Consider the following 20090-nt stretch of genomic DNA (forward strand, 5'->3'; position numbering starts at 1 on the left):
TCCACTGCCAAAGACTGTATTTAATCGGGGTGGGTGTGAACCAGGATTACGGGAGTTTTTAAAATTCTTCAAGTGATACTAATGTGCACCAAGGTCCAAAACCACTGCACAAACCAGAAGGTCCCACATCTGCTTGCACACTGGACTCACCTGGGAAATCTTAACACTTTCAAACTCCAGACCCCAGCACAGACCAATTAAATCCCAATCCTGGGAGAGAAGCGTGGGCTGCAGTGGCTTTGAAAGCTCCCAGGATCACAGTGCGATCAAGTTTGGAAACACTGGCACACCACGGGCCCTCAGCCCTCACGGGACACTGGAACTACCTACCCAAAGCACTTTTAAAAATCCCAACATCGGGGCGCCTGGGTGGCTCAGTGGGTTGAGCCTCTGCCTTTGGCTCAGGTCATGATCTCAGGGTCCTGGGATCAAGCGCCACATCAGACTCTCTGCTCAGGGGGGAGTCTGCTTCCTCCTCTCTCTCTCTGCCTGCCTCTCTGCTGACCTGTGATCTCTGTCTGTCAAATAAATAAATAAAATCTTTAAAATAAAAAAAAATTCCCAATGTCCAGGTGGTATCCCAAACCAATTAAATCAAAACCTCTGGGGATGGGACTCCCCGTCCGACCCCCGTGTACACGGTGGGTTGAGAAGAACTGCTCCATCCCAATGCAGAAGGCACTCATGACAGTCCCTCAATCCAAGACAGGATCTGGAAGACTTCGAGTATAACAAAGGAAATAAAATGTATCACCTTTACTTCAGACATTTCTATCAATTAACTCTAGGTTTTTTCCAAAGCACACAGTCTCTGAAGGACAGAGATTCTTCGGGGAGACGGAGGGTGGGGGACCCATGTTCACAGTCCCTCTCAGTCACTTACCAACCACCTGGGAAACATAACTGCCTGAACTGTAACAAGTCCCTTTTTTTGTTGAACTTTTGTTGCCATTAATTGAGATAATGCTTGTCAAAGACTTTAGCAGAGTGCCTGGCACACCAGAAACATTCAGTAAAAATTTATTCCAGCCGTTATCTTGGTTTCTTACAATGACTGAATCCCAGTCAACATCCCCTTAACAACGACAAACCTGGAGAAAATAAATTCAGATTTCACTGCTCATTTGTACCGTAGTTTCCAGGAAGTGATTTTCTTTTACACACACACACACACACACACACACACACACACACACACACTGTCTACGTGGAAAGAACCAACTGCAACTAAATTCTCAAGAGATCAAGCTAACACAACACAGGCTAAAATCAGAGTAACCTAAATGTGGCAGCTGATGTCTGCTGAGAACGTATTTCCCATCAGTATTTTTAAATGAATAATTTTTTTAGATAACTGCAATCTAAGATCTTAAGAATCAAGTTTTTTTTAAAAACCTGATCCTTAACTCACTGTGTGTTGCCAAAACAACTCAACCATAAGCATAACATTTCCTTTTTATAAAAAAACATCATTAACTTTAATTCCCCCAATGAGCAGAAAGTAGAAAGACAGATTTAACCTGAACGGCAGAACTGACCTGACATGCAGGAACTAGGTAACTGAGCACTGGCTAAGCCGTCAGCATGGGAAATCCTGTGTGGCAGGTTCTCAGTTCTGGCTGTACCACTCAGCTTGGTCAAGTCATTCAACCTCTCTATGCCCATTCCCTGATCTGCAGTTGGGAATTTTACACACACACGCACACCCCTCTTTTTAAAAAAATATATATATTTACTTAGAGAAAGGGAGAGTACACAAGCAAGGGGAGGGCAAAGGAAGAGGGAGAGAGAGAACCTCAAGCAGACCCCATACTGAATGGAGAGCCTGACAGAGGGCTCGATCTCAGGACACTGAGATCATGACCTCAGCTAAGTCAAGAGCTGGACGATAACCAACTCAACCACCCGGGCAACCCCATACCCAAAGTCTATAAGAAGTCAATGAAATAAATCCCGAGGGCAGCACCAGGCCCAGCACACAAGTGTTCCAAAAATGGCAGCTACATTCAATTTAACAGAATTATTAAAATATTTTTATTTTAGTAATTACTTTGTGAATGAAACAAATTCAATCCTATATTTCAAATAAAACGGTAATTCCACTCAACTCAACAGACACTTATTGATCACTACTATGGGTCAACTAGTGTTCTAGGTAACTTTTCTACAGTCAATAATTTTATAAGTAATTTCTCTATTTAGAGAAAAAACCTCTGCCTTTATGAATTTTATATTCTTATGAGAGAAAGAAAGTAAACACCAAACATAATAAATCTGTATATTCTACACCACTGTAGTCCAGGAATATGTTCTGAGATGCTGTAAATGTTCTCTGTACAATCTAACATAGCAGCTGCCAGTCACACGTGCCTCTTTTATTTTTGTAAAGATTTTATTTATTTATTTGACAGAGAGAGATCACAAGTAGGCAGAGAGGCAGAGAGAGAGAAGGAGAAGCAGGCTCCCCGCTGAGCAGAGAGCCTGATGTGGGGCTCGATCCCAGGACCCTGAGACCATGACCCGAGCCAAAGGCAGAGGCTTTAACCCACTGAGCCACCCAGGCGCCCCCTCAGGTGACTCTTGAGCGCTTAAAATGTGGTCAGCGTGACCGATGATGAACCAGATTTTTTATGTTATTTAATTTTCATTAATTAAAATGCAGAGGGCCATATGTGGCTCCTGGCTACCATCCAGGATATGCTCATCTTCAGTGTGTGAGAAAGAGAGACGCGTGTGGAACAGGAGAGGTGGAGCAGGGTGCAGAAGGTCAAGGACCCAAAGAAGAGGCAGCTGCCGTGAAGACAGGGCAGTCTGGAGAAGCGCCCCGGGAAGCTGGGATCTGACCTGAAGAGATGAGGCTCAGGCCCAGGGAGTAAGGAAGGACAGAGCACCGTCAGCAGTGGCTGGCAGAGCAAAGGCCCTGCGGTGGGAGCAGGCTGCTCCAAGCAACCTGAGAAACACAGGGAGCACTGCAGGGTTTGGAGGAAGGTGCCATGACCTAAATTTCCTTCCACGTGTGTGGATCGGATTGGCCGCGAAGCTGAGGACAAAGGAGCACAGAGGCTCCTCTGGCAAAAGGCTATTGCGTAACCTCAGCAAGAAATGATGGCGGCTTCCACTGCAATGGTGACCGCCGAGGCCGCAGGAAGAGATCGACCCATGGGCTCTAGTCAGTAGGACTTTCTAACGGACTGGAGGAAGGATATGAGAGAAGGTCATTAATGATTTCCACAAGCTTTGGGCCAGAGCAACGGAGCTGCCACCACCGGAGACAAAGTCTCTAAGGGTAACGGGTTTCACAAGTCAGGAACCACCTCTGTTCAACTGCAGAAGGGTGAAGCCGATGTGTCTGTTCTCTGTGTGGGAAAGAGCGTCCCACGTTCAAGCCTGCAGTCTGGAAGGATGCATTCTGGCGAACAGATGGGACTTCTATTCCGGGTCCGAGCTAGGGCAGTGAGCGCAGACAGAGAAGTGGACTGGGAGCTAGAAGACGCAGGGGTCTAGGGACAGGAAGAGGGGTCATCGGAGGACACGACCAGGAGCAGCTGGGGAAGGAGGGTGTCTAGGGACAGGAAGAGGGGTCATCGGAGGACACGACCAGGAGCAGCTGGGGAAGGAGGGTGTCTAGGGACAGGAAGAGGGGTCATCGGAGGACGCGGCCAGGAGCAGCTGGGGAAGATGAAAGCGTGAAAGCAAAGGATCAGCTGTCCCTGTCTCTGAGAGCCTGAACGAAAAAGTCAACCTGCCCATTTAGACATCGACAAAAACAAAAACCAAGACAAAAAAGAGTCCCCTAAGTAAATCTCCTGAAAGAGTAATGATTCTGGGATTTAAAAATTATCTTAATTTTCTCAAAAAGTAAAGTGTTGAGAAGAATATGGAGACCCGTGGGTCTCTCCTTCCCAGCAGCACGCTTCCACCTCATGGTCACTGCCAGAGGCTAGTGCAGTCATCTTCCCCAAAACAAGGCCCTCGGGGACTCAGTCACCTGCTTCCTTCACGGTCCTCAAGGAAGTAGGTCAGAAAACAAGACATCCTCTAAATTTCTAATAGAAAAAAGCCCCAGAGCAGGAAGAGAGACCACGGACCAGCAAACACTTCATCTCAGTAACGAAGCTAAAGAACTATTTTTCACATGGGGAGAGTCTGTCTGTCTCTCCCACATACACTCTCTCTCTCTCTCTTTCTCCATTCTCACATTTCCCTAAGCCTTTCTTCACAACTAAACTCTCCTTTCGTATTCTGATTTTTTTTTCCTTAAGCAAGTTTCTGACATTTCCCTTATCCTGAACAGCTTCCGTCCTGGACAACACTACGGTCCTCGTATTAACGAGGAAGCCTACTTTATCTCCCTCGAAGGTGCCAAAGCAGACACTTGAGATGCCAGAAGTGTCCTCCTTCTGTCACAGCAATAAAACCAAGTAACACAAAATTAACACAATATATTGCTCAGCAAAGGGTATTTGGGCCTAATTCTAAAGTGTGGGGCAATTAGACATAAAATATTCTCTTTCTTTGCATAAACAATTCAGTCCCAGGCCAAAGATCTTCCTAGAACCCTCCCGGGTAAACGCCACGTAGGTCTTTGAGAGAGTCACTTCCACCGCGAGGCTCTCATCGATCACCTCCAGGAACAATGCGCGGGTGGTGCTCTGTTCCTCGCCACCCCCATGTCTCTTCTGGACGCGCACTTCAGCAGACCGTGTGTGAAAACCGTCTGTCGGAGACCCTGATTCCTCTATTCTGCATCACTTCACATCTAAGTGAAACTACAGAGAAGAAAACATGTCTGCACCTTCAGCGCTGCGGACGTGCCTGACAAGGACTGGACCGCTGCACCGGTGGGAACCGCCTGAGGTTTAACCTCCAGCCCACTCCGGGGCACTTTCTCCTGCCGTGGGAGCGTGTGCGGCGACAGGCCGCGTTCCGAGCAGATGCTGAGCGGCTCTGAAACTCGGATCCACTTGTGATCAATACAAAGTTGATTCTGCATGTGTCTGAAGGGAAAGCTAATAAAGGTCATGAGAGAAAGCTATTTTAATGATTCAATTAAATAACTGAAGAGACAATAATTGCCCTCAGAATTGAGAACAAGCACAAAAGGGAAACATTAAAAAAAAAAAATCAGAATATCTTCAAAATCTGTTCAAGGCTGGCCCCTTGGCTAAAGCTTGAAACTCAGAGGGAAAAGGCAGCAACACCCACGACCAAGTCTCCCCTCCACAAAAATAAAACCCTAAAACGACCGAACCAGACCCGTGGAGAAAGAAGGTAGAAAAGCACACTGAAACCAGAGGATTCCAAGCCAGAACAAGGAGAATCACGAGTAAGTTAATGCTGAACCTCTAAAGAGACGATGAACGTAGGATATCCAGGATATAACCAACTAAGAAGGAAATAACTGGCTCTGATTCTCTGAAAACTGCCTATAATGTTCCTAGAACATTTCTGTTTAACCCTAAAATCTGTACTCCCACGGATAAAATACCATTAAAATGGAGATTGAGTTACCATTCAAATCCCAACACCAAATTCATCAGCAATAACCCTAAGCTACAGTACTAAGGAATCTATTTCAGTGGTAATTAGGCAAACTGAGTTTTTTTTCTCCTATGGGAAAGTACAACCCAAATTCTAACCAAGGAAACCAGTAATACTCCATTCCTTGTTTTGTTTTGTTTTCTCAAGCCACCAGAGGGCACAAGGTAAGAGCACCGGCGCTCTAATGGGAAAACTAATGTGGTGTGGGAGAAAGGGGAACTTTCCTGCAGGGCCTCGGTGGGAAACTGTATCCCGAGTTAAGCCACGTCTGCAGACCCATGTCTACTGAGGAGTTCAGGGGCTCACCATTCAGAAAGGACGGGACCTGTTTTACTTATACCCTATCCCCTAGGATGAATAAAAGACAAAACACAGAGATTTCACTTAATGCAGGAGGCATTCAGGTTCATAAAAAAAGAGAAAACTTAAGACTAGAACCATTGATAAAGACTGAGCGAAGTTACAAAATCTCATTGCCTGATGACTACCACAAAAAAATAAACAACCATGCATCTGAATGGTTTAGATTCTGCCAAAAAGAGAGAAAACATAACCAATATTCTGAAATACTAAAATTTCATAATTTTGCCCACTGTGGTTTGTTGTTGTTTTTTGTTGTTGTTGTTGTTGGTTTTGGTTTTTTTTTGACAGATCACAGGTAGGCAGAGAGGCAGGCAGAGAGAAAGAGAGGAGGAAGCAGGCTCCCTGCCGAGCTGAGAGCCCGATGTGGGGCTTAACCCCAGGACCCTGGGATCATGACCTGAGCCAAAGGCAGAGACTTTAACCCACTGAGCCACCCAGGCACCCCCATTGCGGTATTTTTTAAAAGAAAACAATTTGTGTGCTTGTTGAGGGCTGCGGACTACCACCAGTTTTGTAGAAGAGCTCTGAATTTTTACAAATTATGTATTTCATCCTTTAATAATTAGAGTTTTTTCTCTTTTAATACTATAGTATCACACCCAGGTTTACTATAATTATTACAGCAATAAGACAGATTTTCAAAAAAGTAATGTTTTGTTTAAGCTTGGAATGAAATTTTAAAAAGCATTAACAAAGAGTTACCATGATCCAAACACTGAAGACCAAGAGAGCTCTCACCCTTCGTGAAAACATAAACTACAACGAATGAGAGCTCCTTTATGCCCAGGTGCCTACACGCAGCACACCTTCCAACAGAAACCCATTTTCTACAACGCCTACTACTGTAAAGAAGAACTGCTCTGGCACTTGGATGAGTGTCGGTGTACAAAGGTCAACCAGTTCCAACTCGAAAACCCCTGTGGAAAATTTATTGTTGATTAAATGAATAGTTGTTGTGCTGAGATGGTAACACTATGTCAAGTAATTAAGATGTGAAAAAAGAATCCTTTGGGGAAATTACTAGGGCAAAGTAAACTCTAGAAAAGGTTTTTTAAGAATGAAGTTGACAGGGACGCCCGGGTGGCTCAGTGGGTTAAGCCGCTGCCTTTGGCTCAGGTCATGATCCCAGCGTCCTGGGATCGAGTCCCACATTGGGCTCCTTGCTCCGCAAGGAGCCTGCTTCTCCCTCTGACTCTGCCTGCCACTCTGTCTGCCTGTGCTCGCTCTCGCTCGCTCTCTCTCTGACAAATAAATAAATAAAATCTTAAAAAAAAAAAAAAAAAAAAAGAATGAAGTTGACAGGGGCGCCTGGGTGGCTCAGTGGGTTAAAGCCTTCAGCTCAGGTCATGATCTCAGGGTCCTGGGATCAAGCGCCATGTCGGACTACCTGCTTAGCAGGGAGCCTGCTTTCTCCTCTCTCTCTGCCTGCCTCTCTGCCTACTTGTGATCTCTGTCTGACAAATAAAATCTTTAAAAAAAAAAAAAAATGAAGTCGACAGTCATTGTTGAATGGGGGGGGGGGTTGTTCCCTCTCCTTAGGCATTTTAACCCCAATTCAGGATTCACTTGTCCACAGATAGGCTCTATTCTCTCTCTCTCCAATCCTTTATCTATCTTCCCCCATAAGACTATATATATATATATATATTTTTTTTTTTAAGATTTTATTTATTTATTTGACAGAGAGAGACCACAAGTAGGCAGAGAGGCAGGCGGAGAGAGGAGGAAGCAGGCTCCCTGCTGAGCAGAGAGCCCGATGCGGGACTCAATCCCAGGACCCTGGGATCATGACCTGAGCCGAAGGCAGAAGCCTAACCCACCGAGCCACCCAGGCGCCCAACAACATAGATTTTTTAAAGCTCTTCTGTTTCTTATCACATGGGAACCTAACGACAAACCGTGTGAGATGCCTACAGACTAAAGTAAGTACGAGGTTGCCAATCAGATACGCCTCTGTGCAGGACAAGCCCCTCAAACAGGCGAGGCGACAACAAAGAACAAGGCCCCCTGAGCTCACCTGACACGTGCTACTAACACGAGTAAAGTCGGCCCTATGATCTATTCATCACTGATTTCCATTTAAAGTGAATTTGCAAAAATGCTCCTGTCAGAAAAATAACTACCAAAACAAAACCTGTCATCCTGCCCCAAGGACATCTCCGAATGCAAGAGTGAACGCCTCCTCCTCAGGCTGCATTGTCCCCACACAAACTGCCTGGGACACAAATCACACAGGAAGATCGCCAGCTGCCAGCGAATCACGCATTCTCAGACATCTCGTCCCATCACTGAACGGTACGATGGGCTCCTTAAGCACTAAAACAACACAAACTTACTAGAATATGAAGATAAATTACTGGCATTTGCCTGGTTCTGATATTAAGATCTGTGATAACTAATTTTATGTGTCAATTTGGCTGAACCACAATGCCCAGATATTTGGTCCAATATTCTGGATATTTCTGAGAAGGTGTCTTTTGGATGATTAACATTTAAATCAGTGAACGTTGAATAATATGCACAGGTCCACATTCCTTAGAAAACTCATGAAGAATAAAATAAAGGTGTAACTACTGACTGATTATCCTTAATAAATCATTACTGATTAATCTGCATTTGCATTACCTTTCTCAATTTTTCATAAGAAATAACGGAGCTATAATAAGCTATATATTTGGTCTTCTGGTTCATGGCACAATGCTCCTAAAGCCCTTGGGATCTCCTGAGTGAAAGCAGTGTCTTTAGTCGTTCAGAAGGAGCCCCTGTGGAGCACACCAGAGCTAATGAGGTGACTCCGGGCCCCTACATGGCCTCAGGACGGGGCTGGTCCCCAGAGAGACAAGTGATTAGAGGTCTGGAATCTTCCATCACAGACACCGAGCTCCTGGAAGGGGAGAAGGGCTCCATATTGGGCTCCATTAAAAACTCGTGAGCAGTGAGAGTTGAGCTGCCAGGCTGGTGAGTGCCTCCACGTGCCAGGAGGGTGACCCACTCCAGGTCCACTGGGACAGAAGCTCCTGCACACTTTCCCTTATGTTACCTCTTCCTCTCGCCGTCCCTCTGAATCCTCCATAAAACCCTCTGTAAGAAATTGGTGAGTCCAGTAAGTGTAAATAAGTGTTTCTCTGCGTTCCATGAGCCGCTCCAGTAAATTAATCATATCTGAACAGGAGGTAGCAGGAACCTGTCGTTCACAGCCAGTCACTCAGAAGTGCAGGGAACAACCCGGACTGGAGATTGGGGTCTGACGTGGGGCAGACTTACAGGCCTGAACCCTCACCCTGTGCAATCTCGTGCTACCTCCAGAGTGTTACAACTGAATTAAATTTATGGGCCACCCAGCCAGTGTCTACTAAGAACTGAAGACACTGGCTGAGTGGCCTATAAATTTAAACACACACGCGCACACACACAACTTATCAGAAGTACTTTAATCTCAAGAAGGAGTGGCCTGACAAATTTCTTCACATAAAAGAATCATTTGATCTTCAAAATGATAATTACTGGGGTTTATAAGGACTCCCACATATGAAGTTAGCACCACAAAAGTGTCTATATCAACACAACCTTGGTTGAGATTCGCATTCTATTGTTGCGTAGCGAAGGACAAGGAACATAGAGCAGAGAAGGGCTTCCAAGTGGTAGGTGGAGACAGACACACAGATTTCTCAGGGAACCTAACAAATTTCAGTTCAGCATAGGCAGCTACCACTCTAGAAAGCCAACGCTTTTTAAGTCCACCGCATCTATCTGCAGCAGTGGGCCTCAAAGCGGGGTCTCCAGTTCCACAACACCAACACCACCTGCAAAGGTTCAGAAATGCACACACTTGGGCCCCACCTCCAGACCTACTGGACCAATCTCTGGAAAAGGAAGCCAGGAATCTGTTTTAACAAGCTTTCCAGATAATTCTGATGCTCACTACAGCCGGAGAACCGGTAACCTCCAGTAAAGTATATACCTTTTAATATAAAACAGAACTGAATCAGGAAGTTCTAGAAATTGAGTGGCAGAATTTTCACAATACTATGGATCACATGATATTAATAGAATCCTTCCTTTTTATAAGTTGTTTAATAAAAAATGCTTTCCCAATACTACATTACTGATAATATTTAAGATTTTTCCAATGATCCAAACTTTCCTGTCCATTCATTAAGTTGCTTTGTGCTTACCAAGAGAGAACAATATCAAGAATTTTTAGGAAGAATGATGATACGCTCCCAGGCAAAACTTACAGGCTAAGTGTGCAATATTCTAAATTGTTAAGCTCTGAATGAAATTTTTTTAGTTTTTCCATCATATGGGACATAAAAGTTGTCAGTAAAAACCAAAAAAGCCAAAATGCATGTAATATTTCTACAAAGTTTTCACTTCCCTATATGAAAATTTGCCAGTGGGAACAAAATCCTGTCGAAGAGGCAACTCCTCGGCCGATTTAATTCACATTAATTAGCATTCCTTTGTAGAGGGCAGATAAATACCTTTAAACTGCTTAATCATGCTCTGATGGTTTTCAATGGCTTCCTTTAGGATCACTTCAGGCTGGTCCATCTTCCACCGCCACTCGGTGCCCACTGGGTTGGTGTGGTGCCTGAGAAGAAGAGGCAAGAGTTCTAAAGGACTCGAGTGACATCTCAGCGCGTCATCTACTACGCGGTAGCAGTAAGACCATAAAGTCACAGCAGTGAAACCATAAAGTCGTAACATCAGGGCTGGTTTCCCCCTAAGAGCTTAGCTGTTTAGAGCAGTGTTTTCTGGCTTAGCTCATGAGATCTAGCAGAGAAGGTTAGCTGGAGAAGTGCCTGGCTGAGACTGAGGTTTCATAGGACAGTCAGAAGTGCGCAACCTTTCCTTTCAGTCCCCCGCCACCAGGCTAACAAGCCTCCACTAAATGCTAACAGAATATTCCTGGAAGAGGTCCAAAGCCACAGTAATTGGCCCTCTGAGAGGCGGCCCAGCGGAACATCCGACGCTTAGGACGGATGAGGCGTGAGGAGAAAACTGTCACAGAAGCCCCCAGGCCACACGTTCGGCATCGCCTAATGGGATGTTACAGCCAGTGGTAGAACGAGGTTCGCACAGAAACAGCAAGTCTCAACTCGAGCCCAGCTCCAGACTCGATGAACCTCAACTCCGAAGGGAAAGGCCATGCAGAAGGGAAAGGTGAACTGATTTCCAAACAGAAACGCGGCGCACCTCAGTCTGTAACGTAATAGATAAGAAGTCTGACTTTAAACAACAAAAAATAGGAGGCACAGAAAAACAACACATTTCCAACAAAGCAGTCGGCAGAAACAAACTCCTGACACAAGTGCTGGAAGTATGTGATGGGGAATTTTTACAACAATCGTTGATTATGTTAAAAGCCCTAACAGAAAAGGTGGGTACATGGAAGATCAGGTGCGTAAATTCAGCAGAGACGGAAATTGTAACAAAGAAAATGTTAAATATGAAAAAACGGGCTTCTGACAGGTTCAGCAGTGACTAGTGACAGCTGAGGACAAAGAGTAAACAAACAAACAAACAAACAAACAAACAAAAAACTTGGAGACTGGTACAAATAAGCCAACAAAAACACAAAGTTTTCTTTCTTTTCTTTCTTTTTTTTTTTTTAAAGATTTTATTTATTTATCAGAGAGGGAGAGGGGGAGAGAGCGAGCACAGGCAGACAGAATGGCAGGCAGAGGCAGAGGGAGAAGCAGGCTCCCTGCTGAGCAAGGAGCCCGATGGGGGACTCGATCCCAGGACGCTGGGATCATGACCTGAGCCGAAGGCAGCTGCTTAACCAACTGAGCCACCCAGGCGTCCCCAAAGTTTTCTTTCTTTCTTTCCCTTAAGGGAAAAAAGTGACACAGTGTCCAAGAGCTGGGGGACAACAACAATAGGCCCAAGATACACATACCTGGAATCCCAGAAGGAAAGCAGAGATAAAGAAGCAGAAGAAATAGTCGAAAGACAATCGCTAACAGTTTTTCACAGATAATGAAAAACCACCACAGATCCAAGAAGCTCACAGAACCACCAGGACATTTTAAAAATAAAAAACAACCTAAAAATGCCACATCCAAATGATGAAAACAAAAGATATTGAAAAAATCTTTAAGTTAGAGGGGAAAAAAGACACATTACATGAGAACAGAGATTAAAAATTACATGTGACAACTCATCAGAAAACAGCTGAAACTGCAACGACACATCCAAGAAGCGTGTCTAACAGAAACAAAAACTCATCAACCAGAATTCTACACCCAGTGAGAGTATCTTTCAGAAACGGAAAATTTTGCACCCAAAATCCAAGAGACTTCCTTCTCAACAACGTACATTACAAGAGATGTTAAAAGAGAACTGCTCAAACTAAAGAAAGTAGATAGAAACCTGAATCTGGGGGCGCCTGGGTGGTTCAGTGGGTTAAGCCTTTGCCTTCGGCTCAGGTCATGATCTCGGGGTCCTGGGATCGAGCCCCACATCGGGCTCTCTGCTCGGCAGGGAGCCTGCTTCTCCCTCTCTCTCTGCCTGCCTCTCTGCCTGCTTGCAGTCTCTCTCTGTGTCAAATAAATAAATAAATAAATAAATAAATAAATAAAACAAACTAAAAGGAAACCTGAATCTGTACAAAGAAATAATGAGCACTGGGAAAGGGGGAGGAAAAGGAAAAGATATTTACCTTTTTTACCTTTAATTGCCCTAAAAATAACTGACAGTGTAAGTAAAAAAGAATAATGATGTACTGTGTGTTCATAACTTACGTAAAAGTTGTACCAACAAAAGCCCAAGATGGTCGAGGGGAATAAGAAACGCTGCTGTAAAATCCTGACACTACACACGCCGTGGTGTGTCATCTGAAGACTCTGGTTGACTGAGGATGTGCACTCTAAACCCCAGGAGAATCTCTAAAATACTTTAAAGGTTTATAAAGAATAAGTCAAGACTGGGCATAAAATAAAACCATTTAAAATACTCAACTAACAAGAGAGTAGGCAGGACAATGAAAAAACAACACAGAGACTAGAAAACAACAAATGTAAAATTTCATCAAACCATACTGACAATCACTTTCAACACCAGTTAAAGGATAATATCAGGTTAAAACATAAGACCTGAAGAAAAAAAAATGGGGGTGCCTGGGTGCTCAGTCAGTAAAGCGTCTGACTCTTGGTTTTGGCTCAGGTCATGCTCAGCGTTGTGAGACCAAGCCTCACGTCAGGCTCCATGCTCAGCCTGGAGTTGGCTTGGGGATTCTCTCTCTTGCTCCTTTCCCCACTCCCTTTCTCTTTCTCTCTAATAAATAAATAAATAAATCTGAAAACACACACACACACACACACACACACACACACCCTTAGACCTGACTATATGGGACCAGCATCACTGAAATACAAAAACCACATTAAGATGTTATAAAGAAAAGTACAGACCTACACCTCCCATGAGCAGAGACAGAAACCTAAAGAAGTACAACAAATAAAGACCCCAGGCAAACTGGATGCAGGAACACGTGAAAAGGAAAATGTGTCACAACCAGGTAATTTATCCCGGCAACAGCAAAGCTGGTTCAGCAGGCAACAATCAATCACTCCACAGAAGCATCTAATAAAATTCAACATCCACTCGTGACAAAAACTTGCAGCAAATTAAAAATAAAAGGGAATTTCTTTAATTTTATGAAGGGGATTAAAAAAAAACAAAAACCCTCACAGCTAATGTCAGACTTAAAGGTGAAAGAAGGGATGTCTTCCTCTAAATATCTGAAACATCGTAAGAAAGTCCTTTCTACTACTCCTGGATAACATGTAAATCCTAGTCAGTGAAATGAAGCCAGAAAAGGGAATAAAACTTTCTTTTCACAAATGACGTTTATCTACATAAAAATTCAAAAGAATCTACAAAAAACAGACTGGAACTCATGAGAACTAGTAAGGGAGCCTACCAAATGCCTAAGATACGTGATCAACACACAAAAATCTACTGTCTTTATTACACGTAAGAATGTGTGGTATTGGCCAAAGAGAGACTCACAGATCAACAAGACAAATGAAACCAGAAACGCACCCAACATGTGTTACCAACTGAGTTCTGACAAAGGCGCAAAGGCCATTCAATGGAGAAAGAATAATCCGTTCGATAAATGGTGCTAGAACAAGCGATATCCAAAAGCTAGAACGAAAACAAAACAAAAACAAATAACTTCTGTCCCTACGTTGAACGTCCTCAGGAATAAGACAAACTGACAGCGTGCACGCCCCGGCAGGTCTGATGTACTGAGAACACTACTGCGTCACACAAAATACCCATAATCTCATTCTAATTATGAAAAGATATCAAATAGATAATGAAATGATATATCAAAAGTATATCAAATATATAACAAAAATATATCAAATATAAATTGAGGAACCTTCTCCAAAATACCTGAAGTATTTTTCAAAAGTGCCAAAACCATGAAAACAAGGAGAATTAAGGGACTGCCACAGGCTGGAGAAGACAGACACAGCAACTCGAGGATACTAGAGTGGATCCTCGAACCGTTTAGAAAGAACAGTAATGGCAAATCTGGCAAAATCTCAACGTCTCCAGTTTCATTAATAGTATTTTATCTGTTGCGATTGATAAGAAATGTTAATTTCTTGGACGTCACAACTGTCCCATCATCGGGGAAGGTATTAGCACTACAGGAAGGCGAATGAAGGGTATACCAGAAGTCGCCACACAACCTGTCGCATAAGGAAAGGTTTTCTTCCCTTGCAACACTAACCCTCGTTGAAAACACAGGAAAGAAGGACTCATTCTTAATACTGATTCACAACTTGATATAATTTGTGTCCAAAATAGGTAATAAAAATGCAAAACATTTGTACAGTGGAGTACTAATTACACAGCCAGCTACAATAACAAAAAAAGACACCTCTCTTGACAAGCACTGAGTAATGTATGAAATTGCTGAATCACTTGGGGCATCTGGTGACTGCCGGATAAGCCTCTGACTCTTGATTTCGGCTCAGGTCATGATCTCAGGGTTGTAAGATCAAGTCCCACTACAGGCTCCATGCTGGGTATAGTGGCCTGCTTAAATTCTCTTTCTCCTTCTCCTTCTGCCCCCGCCCCCATGATCACACTCTAAAAAAAAGTTGTTGAATCATTATACTGTACACATGAAACTCATACAATACTATACGTTCATTATACTTCAATTTTTAAAAAGAAAAAAATTATATTTAAAAAAATTAAACCCAACTTGACTATGGTCTTTTGTCGTTTTTTGATGCATCGTTGTTTCATTGTTCTTCGATGCTGGGCTCTGGGTTTTTTGTTTGTTTCTTTGTTTGGTTGTTTTGTTTTAGGAGGGAGGGGGAAAGTACCTGGAGTGGGGGCATGTAGTGCAGGCAGAGGGAGAGACAGAATCTTAAGGAGGCACTCCCTCAGCACGGAGCCCCACACAGGGCTCGATCTCACCACCCTGACATCATGATCTGAGCTGAAATCAGGAGTCCCACACTTAACCAACTGCGGCACTCTGGTGCCCCGGACTCCGTATTTTAATGTACTGTTCAGGATTTTACACCAGTAAATGAGTGAAACTGCACGGAAATTTTTGTTTTCCATGCTGTTCTCTGGGCTGGTATCAAGGTTATAGTAGTTTCTTAAAATTATTTTACAAGTGTTCCTTTTCCCTTTGCTTTCTGGAGAACTCCTTTTCCTTGAATGTTTGCTAGAACTTACTTGTAAAACCATCTACGTCTGGTTTCTTTCTGATAATGGTTTGTAACTACTCATTCCATTACTACAGCGATTACAGAAGTACTCAGAATGACATTCTTCTTCAATTACTTTTGAAAATCTAAATTTACAAGGAATTTAGAGAATGGGAGCGGGCTAGTGATTTCCAGGACTAGGAGCCGGGAGGACCAAGGAGCAGGCGCAGCCTCAAGAGGAAGGAAAAGGAAAAGGTCTGTATTTTGATTGTGGTTGTAGATGCGCAATTCTAAACAGATGATACAATTGTACAGAACTACACACATACACCCATCACACAAATGAGTGCATTTAAAACTGGTAAAATCTGAAGAAACTCCACAGACGTATTAAAATAAATAAATTTACAAGGGATTTTATTTTTCCAAATTTTCAAATATTGATTAGCTAATAAATTGATGAATATTAACTAATGAAAAGATTAAATCCTTGAGACATCTATAATAACAAATATCATCTTTCATTAGTTAATATTATTTATTCCCTCTCTCCTTTTTTGATCTTATACAAATAATTTCAGATAAAACTTCTAACAATTTCAATTATATCTGATTGATAATATTGCCATACACAATACCACCTAATCACCAGTTCTTTAAGATTTTGTTCTTCAGATCCATTTATTTGCTGTTTATCTTCTACCAGAGCAAAAAGAGGACATCAAAAAATTAAGGGGAACAGTTTAAGTTCATTTGCCTTAAAACAAACAACAAAGCATATCCAGATCAAAAAAATTAAAAAACAACAGAGTGAAAAGGTAACCTGTGAAAGGTGCAGATATTTACAAACTAGATAAGGGGTTAATATCCAAGATATACATAGGATCCCATTAACTCAACAGAAAATAATATTAATAATAACTCAATTTTAAAATGGTCAAAGGACTTGACATTTGTCCAAAGAAGACCTACAAATGACCAACAGGTATATCAAAAGATGCTCAGTATCATGAATCACCAGGAAAAACAAAGCAAAATCACAGTAAGACATCATCTCATACCCACTGCTATGGCCATTATCAGAAAAAATAATAAAAATAAAATAAAACAAAATAATACACATTGGCAAGCATATGGAGACATTAGAATCCTCATGCATTATTAGAAATGAAAAATGGTGTTACCACTATGGAAAGTAGTCTGGAAGTTTCTAAAAATAATTAAAAAGAGAAAATCATATGACACAGCAATTCCACTTCTGTGTCTTCTACAAAAGACTTAAAACCAGAATCCCAAGGAGAGACGTCCACTCCCATGTTCACTGCAGTACATGTGTGAGTAAAGAGAATGCGGTAGGTACATGCAGTGGAATACTATTCGCCTTAAAAAAGGAGATCCTGCCAAGCGTATGTGACATACGGATTAGCCTGGGGACATCATGCTGAAACGAAACGAGCCGCGGGAAGACAGACACTGCATGACAGCACCCAGCACCCAGCCGGAGTCTACAGAAGAGGCAAACACACAGAGGCAGACAGCAGGATGGTGGCCGCCAGGGGCTAGAGGAGGCGCAAACGGGAAATTGCTTTTTAACAAATACAAAGTTTCAGTTACGTTGGATTCAGGTTCCAGAGAGCTGCTGGACCGTATTACAGGAACCATACCGTATTGTACACGTACCATTCTGTGACGAGAGCCGATCTCATGTTAGGTGTTCTTACCACAGCAATAATAATGATGATAAAATACTACTTTGGAGCAAAATTATATGACAATCCTCTTACATACAGAGAAGGAGGAAATTTTTGTGGAAGACACAGACCTTAGTAATGACTTTAAAGACAAAGGCCCTTTAAACATATTTCTTTCCTGCTTTCCAAACAGTGATTTAATTTGGCAGATTAAGAGCTGGTTCTGAATCCACATGCACTTTGAGATGAACAGATCTCTCAAAGTGGGAGCAAAAAGAGCAAGACACAGAATACTGTACGGCATCCTGCTGCTTGTATGTGCGTGTGAACAAAGACACGCACACCCACAAACCCATGCGCAGGTGTGTGGCGTATCTCTGAAAGCTTAAGTGAGGAGAAGACAAGAATGAAAAGAAGACAACTGTCACGGTGTTATACATTTCGCATTTTCACTATATGCAAGGGTGACCTTTCAAACTACATTTAAAATATATTTTTAAAACTTATGTTTACTACTCAAGCAAAATGTTTTTTTTTTTTAACTTTCTATGATGAGTGGAAATGTCACCTTTTTTTTTTTTAAATTAGTTAATTTGTCAGCGAGAGAGAGAGAGCGCGCACACGAGCGCGCGAGAAAGCGAGAAAGCACAAGCAGGCAGAGCAGCAGCTGAGGCAGAGGAAGGAGCAGGCTCCCCGCGGAGCAGGGAGCCCGATGCGGGACTCGATCCCAAGACCCTGGAATCATGACCCAGCAGAAGGCAGATGTTTAACCAAGTGAGCCACCCAGCTTGAGCCACTCAAGCAAAATTTGTTTAACAGCCTTATTGAAATATAATTTACATACCATAAAAGTTCATGTAAGGTGTACAATCCAGTAGCTTTCAGTATATTCACAGAGCTGTGCATCCATCACTACGAGTCAATGTTAGAGTATTTTTGTCATTCCCCAAAAGAAATCCTGCTCCTCTCAGCTGTCACTTTTCAATCCACACATCCACCCAGGCCCCAAGCAACCACTGACCTACTTCCTGTCTCTACAGGTTTCTCTAGACTAGGTATTTTAAAGAAATACGACCATACTATTTATGTTTTTTTGTGATGGGCTTCTTTGACTTAGCGGCCCGTTTTCAAGGTTCATCATGTCATACTATGCACTATTTCATTCCTTTTTATTTCCAAATAGTATTCCACGGGTTGGATATTCTGTTCATTCATTCATTCATCAGTTGAGGAGTACTTCACTTATTTCCAACTTGGCACTACTATTGTTTTTAAAGATTTTATTTATTTATTTGACACAGAGAGAGAGAGATCACAAGTAGGCAGAGAGTCAGGCAGAAAGGTAAGGGGAAGCAGGCTCCCTGCTGAGCAGAGAGCCGGATGCGGGGCTTGATCCCAGGACCCCGAGATCATGACCTGAGCTGAAGCAGAGGCTTTAACCCACTGAGCTACCCAGGCACCTCCCAACTTGGGACTATTATTACCTTCTCATGTGTTTATTGGACATCTGTATATCTTCTCTGGAAAACTCTGTTCAGATCCTTTGCCCATTTTTGTAATCAGGTTATTTGTTCAAGACACATAAAACTCTGAATTTGAAATTTCAAAGTACAAAATTTTCACTTACATGACCAGAAAACAGGAGACAAACTGGTAAATCTGGGCTATCTATACACATAGCACTCAACAGCTCCTGAAAATTAATAAAGTAATAATATTTTATCTATCTATAACCATCTGCTACGCATATTATCCAAATAAAGCTCCAGAAATTCATTAGGGAAAACTCCCCTCTGCACATCATACGGCAGTTTGAAGAGCTTCCACATGCATCATCTCCCCCAAGCAATTAAGCCTCAGAGCAACCTTGAAAGGAAGGTGTTATTGTTTTATTTCACAGTTAGGAAACTGAGGATCAGAGGCTATTTTTAAGAACCTGTAAAATGAAATAAAGATAAATAAAACATTCACATAAGCATCTAAGTCTATTTCTCTGGGCCTTTTCTAACATGTGTATTAAATTATTTGTAACTGAGACAGATGGTGAATTCTAATCTTAAAGTTAGTGTATTAGTACTTCTTTGTCAGAAGCTATGGTTAGTGAAATCTCTCCACTTACTTTTCTCTAAAATCTCATTAATGACTTCATTAAGTATATCATTTGCTTTTTTAAAAACTGGGTAGGGGTACCTGGGTGGTCAGTCAGTTAAATGTCTGAGTCTTGGTTTTGGCTCGGGTCACACAGAATCTGCTTGAGATTTTTCTCTCCCTCTCCCTTTTGTCCCTCCTGCTTATTCTCTCTCTCTCTCTCTCCCTCTCTCTATCTCTCAAATAAATAAATAAATATTCAAAAAATTAAAATTAAAATTAACACCTGGGTTAATTTAGTGCCTTGGAAACTGAAGGACTGCCTACTGGCTGTAAACAGGTAACACAAGCAAGGGGTACCACCCACTAAATCCCATTCTTTTGAATCTTGGCCTTCAAAAAGAAACAAACAAAAGCAAACACACACACAACGACTCATGTCGAGAATCTCAGGGAGGGTTCAGAATAGACTGTAAAACGTGATGTAGCAAGAACTGGGACACAAAGCCCCTGATTCCTTCTCCTTCGAGCTAGGTGCTACGTGATCCGATACGTCAGTCCGCATGCTCCCACGGCTTTTGTTTGGCAAATGTTCATCCTACAATATTTTAAGTTCCATAAGCACAGACTCTATGACTAATGACATCACATCGCCACAGTCCTTCTGACTGGAAAAGTCCCTCTGGCCCACTGCACACAGGACTTTTCAGTGGCC

At 42.6% G+C, this 20090-nt stretch overlaps 1 protein-coding gene across 3 annotated transcripts in view; it reads right to left on the bottom strand.

Moving 5' to 3' along the window:
- The window catches only part of LOC309854802 (S-adenosyl-L-methionine-dependent tRNA 4-demethylwyosine synthase TYW1-like), a 204168-nt gene that overhangs the window by 95041 nt on the left and 89037 nt on the right, over positions 1–20090 (bottom strand). For all 3 annotated transcript variants that reach the window (XM_082714315.1, XM_082714317.1, XM_082714316.1), the window contains one exon: positions 10389–10498. In XM_082714315.1, coding sequence (XP_082570441.1) covers positions 10389–10498 — 110 coding nt within the window. The remainder of the gene's footprint in view (positions 1–10388; positions 10499–20090) is intronic.

This window comes from Mustela nivalis, assembly GCF_964662115.1.
Source record: "Mustela nivalis genome assembly, chromosome: 19".
In the NCBI taxonomy this organism is placed as follows: Eukaryota; Metazoa; Chordata; class Mammalia; order Carnivora; family Mustelidae; genus Mustela; species Mustela nivalis.